The following is an 8771-nucleotide window of genomic DNA, read 5'->3' on the forward strand; positions in this document are numbered from 1 at the left end:
ATATAAAGAATATTGTCTATTTAGTTTCGGAAAAAGTAGATTTCCAAAGGTGTTGACATGTATATGGAGAAATTGGGACTCTTCAAACTTTAAAAAAAAACAACACAACTTATTTATTATATTTTATGTACATGAGCATTTTGCCTGCATGTATGTATTACACCACATGCTTAGGGATGTCAGAAGAGGGCATTGGATGCCTATAACCAGAATTACAGGTGGTTGTGAGCTGCTGTGCGGATGCTGGGAAATGAACCAAAGTTTCTTCTCAAGAGCGATTCGTGCTCTTCATCATGGTGTCATCCCTCTAGCCCCAGTACTAGGAATTTCACACAGCAGAAGGGATAAAAAGAAGAATATAGATGTATAGAAATGTACAAAGACTTCTCAAAAAATAAATGTAGAGATACTTTAGGACTCAGTAGCCATATCTCAGGATATTTGTTCATGCTAATTGAAATCAGAGTGCCCTTTCAATTTAAATATTTATTTTAAATCGTGTCCATTTATTGAATGTAGGAGGAAATCCACAAAGTCCTTTGAGTATGAAATGGACTCATGTTCTTTGATGATATTTGCTCTTCCATAGCCCTTCCCCTGACAAGTTGCTCTCTTTCTCACAGACAATCTATTGGATTTGAAGTTCTGTGTAAAATCTTGGTTTTGCAAATGAGAGCACATGATTGATAATTATTTTGAGTTTCATTCAACATGCCAATCTCATATGCAGCTGTTCTCTAGAAAATGACATGGTTGAAATCGCAATCCTAAAGTGATACTGACACTTGCAAGTTGTGCCCTTCCAATTAACAATTGAAAAGATGTAGCTGAGTCTTAGATGCTCTTTGACAAGTAAATGGATGAAGAAACTAAGACAAAGGTCCATTGCTATATATGATTCCACACAAATAATGTTTATAAAAATCAGACAGCAAAGGAGAGAATAGACCCTTGGTTTATGGATGTTGAGACTGGTGAACCAGAAAGATGGTCAGCATTGGGTGTTAAATTCCAATTAATCCAGATAGAAACCTTCCATGAATCTACTGTTCAACACTATACTTAGTGTCACTGATGCAGAGGGACCATGACACACATTTAGAAGTCTATTAATTTGTGGATTTTTCACTAAGTGATTGATCAAAATAAATTGACAGATACTGTGAAGTGATGATAACACAGAGTTTATTAATATTGCTTGCTTCAATGAACACATTTTATAAGTGAACAGAAAGAAGAAAATAGCACATAAAAATCTGGAGTGACTCAGAAGAAAATACAGTTAATAAATACCTGGTCAAATCAAGTTTCATTTTGGGATAGTGTTTTCTTAAGCTATTTGGTGAGAGATAAAAAGATCCTAGCTCAGAATTTAAACTGATACCTGACTTTCCACATCAGCCCCCATGAAGATGTCACAAGATGCATAATCTCTGGAGATGAGGGGAGAGAGGTGTGAGGGACACCATCCTTCCTCACAGCATTCCCCACACTTAAGTTAAATTTTACATTATCCAGGTTTCCTGGTGAGAACATGAAGGGGGTCAGCAAAGGTTAAGGTGTGACTTTGTGAATATAGGGCCCATCAACTCTCCGGAGAGCATGGCTGTGCCGTCATTCCTTAGGGGAGCTGGTCAGCAGCAGCAGGGTTGGCAGCAGGGTGTGCTGCAGCTAATGGTCACACAGGTTGGCTTGCAGCAAGTGGTATCACAGCAGGTGCTTTCACAACAGATGGGCACACAACAGCAGGGCTGGCAGCAGCAGGTGGGCACACAACAGCAGGGCTGGCAGCAGCAGGTGGGCACACAACAGCAGGGCTGGCAGCAGCAGGTGGGCACACAACAGCAGGACTGGCAGCAGCAGGTGGGCATGCAGCAGGGCTCGCAGCAGGTGGGCACGCAGCAGCAGGGCTGGCAGCAGGGTATGCTGCAGCAACATGGGGGACAGCAAGGCTGACAACAGTTGGACTCGGGGCAGCTGGGTTCACAGCAGCAGGTGGTCTTGCAGCAGGTGGTCTTGCAGCAACATGGCTCACAGCAAGGTGGGCAGCAGCAGAGGGCCATGGTAGCAGGTGTGAAGGGTTTTACTCTGTTCACAGGTGAGTTTACAACAGTGTAGCGAGTTCTTATGTCAAGCCTTTTTATACCATGGGCCTCCAGGGCTTGGGCCAATCAGAAATACTCTTCCTCTTTGTTTATCATTTCTATATTTAATTTGTGTTCATGAAGAAGGAAATTCTCACCTCATGCTCTGAATCATTTGAAAGTGTTCACTTCTTATTTGGGGATAGCTTGTTTGAATACTTTTTCTCAAGGGTTCATCCCTTTGCCTTGTTCTAACTCTAATTGTTATCTGGTCTTTGGTAGCTCCTGCTCTATGGGTAGGTCAAGATTTCTTTGTTCTTACAACTTTCTTCTGCTATCTGCACTTAGATTTATGAATGCCCCTGGGCATGAGTGTACTGTATTCAGAATGATGGACTCAACACCCAGTTCCCTTTCTGTTTGCCCCAAAAGCCCAATTCCAAAATGTCCCTGTTGTGTGTCAATCTCTGTATAAATTCCTATCCCTGTTCATCGAGGATTCATTAAATGTGGTTAGAGATACGTTTCATTGCTGAGTAAAACCTGTACTAATGGGGATAAAAAGGAACAGCCCATTAGGGAAAAGGAGGTATCAGTGGAGATATGGGTGAACATCAGTCCTGAATGACTGTCTTCTCCTAGGAGCAGGAGAAGTGGAGAAGGGGGAGGAAGTGCTTACATTCAGACAAAGGAGGCTGAGCAGGTGATTCCAATGTACATCTTGCTGTCTGCAGGGGCTATGACCTTAGCCTGGTGATCTACTGATTTCCCTCCACCATCCTGGATCTCTTTACTTTTATCCCAATTCCCTTCTGTTTGGTTGTTCCCTTTCCTTTTTCTCTCTTATCTATCTCTTTTCTGTCCATTCAGTGTAAGAATCCTGATTATTTAGGACATACATAATTTATTACCCAATTAATCTGTGGGGGAATACAATGCACATCTTGCTCTCTTTCTCTTCCTCCCTCCCTCTTTCCAGTCTACTATTCATACTAAAAATACATGTATAATTGATTTCCATTTTGGACAATAAAAGGTGAACATAGTATTATTAAAGAAATGGAAATCAACCTCAGTTCTTACAAACCATTTCATTACACTCATCCTCAAAGACAGTTCTCACTATCTTGAAGGGTCAGTCTTCCAACCTTGGCATCACTTTTAACATCTTTGCAAGTCAAAATCAGTCTGTGTCTTTGATGCTAGGATCCTCACCATCATGACCTCCAGTTTGTGCAATGTTTTTGTGTAATCATCCCCTAAATTATTTGACACTGTTCACTGATTAAAATCTTTCTCCAATAAAACAAATTGTTTACTGTTTTGGACTATTTATTTATTTTTCTTTTTTGTATTATTATGATTTTTTTTTTTTTTTTTCTTTTTTGTATTATTATGATTTTATTACTTTAAAAAATGCGAATCCAAATTTTTACTCCCTCCCCTCTTCCCACTCCCTCCCCTGTTCCCACTCCCTCCACACACTCTCCCCCCACCCTCTCCAATCCTAAGAGAGGGAATATTTTTCATTCTAAATACTAACATTATTCTTTCTTGAATAAGCAAATATAAATATCTGCTTTTTGTAACATAAAGATTCCAAAACATGTGAACATAGCCACAATTTTCAAATAAGAAAAAAATAAATATTTTGTAGTCTACTTCATATGTAGTTATAAACTAACATTGCAACTTGTTGTGGTAACAAGCAGGCACTCTTTCTTAGTGGACATTATGTTTACCAACAGCAGTCTAATTGCATCTATAATTATTCATTTACAAATGAGATTCTTATATATTTTCTTACCATTATTTCTTTTGCTATTAGTTCCAAACCTAGAATCACGCATATTCAGTATGTGCTTCACAATTCTTTACTGACCTTGAAATAACAATACTCAACTTCATACAAAAAAACCAAAAACCCAGGATAGCCAAAACAATCCTATACGACAAAAGAACTTCCAAAGGTATCACCAGCCCTGATTTTTAGCTGTATTACAGAGCTATAGTAATAAAAACAGCACCGTATTAACATAAAAACAGACAGGTTAATCAATGGTATCCAATCAAAGACCCAGACTTAAATCTACATACCTATCTATGGACACTGATTTTTGATAAAGAAGCCAGAAATACACAATAAAAAAGGAAAACATCTTTAGCAAATGGTGCTGGTCTAACTAAGTATCAGTCATGTAGAAAAATGCAAATAGATCCATATATATCACCCTGAACAAAATTCAAGTGTTTTGGACTATTTAAAACAATGCTGCTACAATTGTTTCTGTTTAAAACACTAAGGCTGGATGTCCACAGAAACTTGGAAGCTTGTTTATCATGAAATGTTGGCACTTTCTTTTATAGGAGCCTAGTACTTCTTTTACTAGATTTATTCTTGGGTTGTTTCTGTTTTATGTGTTTTTGTTTTCCTTTTCTTTCTTTTTTTTTTTTTCAAGATGGGGTTTCTATGTGTAGTCCTGACTGTTCTGGAACTCACTCTGTAGAACAGGCTGGACTCGAACTCATAGAGGTCCACCTGCTTCACCTCCCTATTGCTGGGATTAAGGTGTGCACCACACTGCTGGCTGCACTATGTATTTCAATTTAAAACCTTCATTTTTTTGCCCTATAACATACAGAAATTGATTAATTTGTACTAGTGTACACTGATTTTACATAACAGTGCATTTGATCACGACATTGTCATGAACGCATGTAATACAGTTTGATCAAATTCACTCACCGTCACCCTCTCTGATGTCCCCTGTGGCTTCTTCCTAATTCTCTTTCTCTTCCAAAATTGTCTTACTGCTACTTCCACGTCCCCACCTCTCCTAAGATGAGGAAAACATGCATGACCTTTGTCTTTGGAATCCTACTAACTTCATTTAATAAGATTTTCAAACTTCATCTGATTTCTGGCACGTGATATCATTTATTCTTCATCATATATATCCATCCACTGACAGACAGGCAGATTGGTTTTTTCTTGTATGTACTGTGGAATAGTCATGTGGTAGTTCTATATTTAGTTGGGTTTTTTTTAGATCCTACAAGCTAATTTCCATACAGACTTTGCTAATTTCCATTCCCATTAACAGCATGTAAAGGTTTTCTTTCCTTCTGGATCCTCACCAGCACTTGTGTTTGTTGGTTTTCTTGATGACAGCCCTACCTGAGGGGAGTGAGGTAGAATTTCAAGGATTGTTGTAATAGGAGCGGCGGGGCTGTGTCCCCAGCACCCCGGGCCGCCTGCTAGCTTATGCCCCGAAATAACAACACACAAATTGTATTCATTTAAACACTGCTTGGCCCTTTAGCTCTAGCCCTTACTGGCTAATTCTGATACCCCGATCAACCCATCTCTAATAATCTGTGAGCACCGGTCTTACCAGGAAGATTCTAGCCTACGTCCATCCTGGGTCGGAGCTTCATCGCGTGTGTCTGCCTGGGAGAGGAGCATGGCGTCTCTCTGAGCTCACTTCCTCTTCTTCCCAGCATTCGGTTCTGTTTACTCCTCCTACCTATGTTTTAACCTATGGGGCCAAGCAGTTTCTTTATTACTTAACCAATGACCTTCCTCCATCACTTCTGCTGCCTGACTCTCTTTACTTTTATCCCCATCTCTCTCTGTCTGGACTTTCTCCTTCATTTTCTTTTCTACTCTACCTCTTTTCTTTCCATTTAGTGATAGAATTATGGTTATTTGAAATGTACCTAATTTATTACCTAATTTATCCTTGGGCCAGACACCAAAACAAATAAAAATGAGAATGAAGAAGAGATTTGTATGAAGGGGTTGGGTAGACATGGGTGGCAGTGAAATAAGGGAAAAGAGAGGGTGAGAGTAATCAGCATGAATTTTATATATGTTTAAAATGTTACAGAAGAAGTTTAATTAAATAAAAATTATATTAATAACAATAAAATTTCTCAAAAAGTAAAAAAAAAAGGCAACATACCTTTTCTATTAAGGGTCTGTGCTTCATAGTAGCACACTAATATTTTACATATGTTAATATTTCTTCTGAGCACTTACATACTATAGCATTCTGCCTTTTATCTCTTTTCACTTATATATTCTTTAAGGTTAAAGAAAAAGATTTGCCAGCTAAACTCACTGAAGAGAAGCTCCCTGTTCTTTGGGAAGACATCTAGTTACTCTACTGACAGAGACATCCAGACTCTCAAAGTCATAAAAGATGAAGCTCTAAGTTGATAAAGAATGATCTTTTGGAGCTGGGGTGATGGCTCAGTTGTTAAGAGCACTCTCTTGCAGAAAGCCCAGGTTCAGATATCAGCCCTTATAGAGTGACTGTCAACTGTCTGTAACTCATGTTCCAGGTGATCAGATGTCCTTTCTGCCCTCTGTGGGCACTGCACTCGTATGGTACATATAATAATTGTAGGCAAAATTTCATATATTTATATATTCATAAATCTTTGATGTGTATGGCAGATAAACTCATAACTATCATTCAAGCATGTCATGAAGGGATAAAATAAAAGGGTTTCTATTCTCTGTCACTAAAACAGTTCTTTCTATTTTTATGGCAACCATGGAAAAAGCTGAGATACCCCTAAGCCATGGCCCTCATACTTGGCCAGAGTATGAAAATTGAGGAGTGACACATAAGCAACATTTTATATAAATAAGTTATGAGAGGATTTCTTGTGAGTCAGGGGAGACAGAAGAGTATTTTAGATAATAAATAAGAGGCTCTTCCTTGAACTATTCAGAGTTGTGATGCAGTGCTGGTAGACTTCCTATTCCTTCATCACTCCTGTGACCTGGCTTGAGTCTGGGTTGAAAGCTAGCTGGCTGTTGTTGATCCCATCTGGTAGTAATTCACTAGAGAAGTGTATAATGAATCTTGTCATGGACTCAGGTCGGTATAGTCTTTTAGAGAAGAAACTCCTTTTACTCGGCTTCCTGCTGTTCCATGCTTCCTAAGATTAGCCAAGACCCTGAATGTCTTTATGACTGGCTAGAGAAGAGTCATGTAGGAAACCTAAAACTCTGCGTTCAAGGAAAAGACATTTTCAGGGCTCAGGGGTGTTTTAAATCATAGCAAAGCCGGGCGATGGTGGCGCACGCCTTTAATCCCAGCACCCGGGAGGCAGAGGCAGGCGGATCTCTGTGAGTTCGAGACCAGCCTGGTCTACAGAGCGAGTTCCAGGACAGGCTCCAAAGCCACAGAGAAACCCTGTCTCGAAAAACCAGAAAAAAAAATCATAGCAAAATATTGCTAAGGCAGAAAACTCACTATGAAAACAGCACATTCAGGTGCTCAAAACAAGAGTTGAGACTCCTTTTAGGTAGCACAAGTACACAGCTGTGCATCTCCACTCCTTTAATCCCAGTATTTGAGGCAGAGGAGGCAAACATCTGTGAGTTCAAGGCCAGGTTGACTTACTGAGAGAGCTCCAGGACAGCCATGGTTACATAGAGATTCCTTTGTGTTTGTTTGTCTTAAAAATGAAATAGCATAGGTAGCTACAGAGTCATTTTGTACAAAGGGAACTTGTGGAAAGGAGTAGCTCAGACGTTAGGAGAGCAGGCACTGGTGCTGTGATGGGAAGGAATGCCATTTCTCTACAGATAACTGCTTGATGGAGCGTGGAACTTTAGAGCCCAGGGAGCCACACTTAGACAGTGCCTTGTGCAGTGCAGCACAGCAGAAGGACATTGCTCCTTTGTTGTCTCTGCTAGTTTTCCCTGGTGGCATGAGCTATCTCCAAACACTGGAATATTATTTGTGTAATGTTGGCAGTATTAGAATGTTGTCTGTTTTGTTTCAGAAAAAGTAGAGATCAAAAGTGTTGACAAAGCCGAGCGATGGTGGTGCACTCCTTTAATCCCAGCACACGGGAGGCGGATCTCTGTGAGTTCAAGACCAGCCTGGTCTACAGAGCTAGTTCCAGGACAGGCTCCAAAGCCACAGAGAAACCCTGTCTTGAAAAAACCAAAAAAAAAAAAAGTGTTGACAAATATGTTCAGAAATTGCGGCTCTTCAACCATTAAAAAATTCAAATGATTTATTTATTATATTTTATGTATATGAGTGTTTTTCCTGCAGGTATGAATGTATACCACCTGCCCAAGGAATTGGCAGAAGAGAGCATTGTTAACTTGGAACAAGAATTACAGGTTGTTGGGAGTGTGTATTATAAGGATACTGAGAAATGAAACAAGGTTTGTTCTCAAGACCAATTTGTGTTCTTAAGCACGGTGCCATCCCTGTAGCCCCAGAAATTGGAACTCTTGCACAGTAGGAGGAATAAGAAGAAGAACAGCAGGTGTACAGAAATTTGCAGACTCCTCAAAAAATAGAAGTAAATGTACTTTATTACTCAGTAGCCATATCTAAGGATGTTTGTTCAAGTTAATTGACATAAAAATCTTCTTTTAATTTAAATTTCTATTTATATTTGTGCCCATTTCTTGAATGTTGTGAGGGAATACATAAAGTACCTTAAGTATGTCGCGGACTCACGTTTTTTGATGATATTTGCTCTTCCATAGCTTCTCCTCTGACTAGTTGCCCACTTTCTCACACACTCTCTATGGAATTTGAGATTTCTGTGCAAAAGTTTGGGTTTACAAATGAAAGCACTGGCTTGATAATTTTTTTTTAATTTTATTTTTTTTTTATTGAGAAAAGGAAAAAAAAACAAGTTTCC

At 39.3% G+C, this 8771-nt stretch overlaps 1 protein-coding gene across 1 annotated transcript in view; it reads right to left on the bottom strand.

Moving 5' to 3' along the window:
* Nucleotides 1-1634: 1634 nt before the first annotated feature.
* The window catches only part of LOC101983674 (keratin-associated protein 9-1-like), an 8758-nt gene continuing 1621 nt past the window's right edge, over nucleotides 1635-8771 (bottom strand). Inside the window, exon 2 of the mRNA XM_013354137.2 lies at nucleotides 1635-2074. Coding sequence (XP_013209591.2) covers nucleotides 1635-2074 — 440 coding nt within the window. The remainder of the gene's footprint in view (nucleotides 2075-8771) is intronic.

This window comes from Microtus ochrogaster, unplaced genomic scaffold, assembly GCF_000317375.1.
Source record: "Microtus ochrogaster isolate Prairie Vole_2 unplaced genomic scaffold, MicOch1.0 UNK31, whole genome shotgun sequence".
Lineage (NCBI taxonomy): Eukaryota > Metazoa > Chordata > Mammalia > Rodentia > Cricetidae > Microtus > Microtus ochrogaster.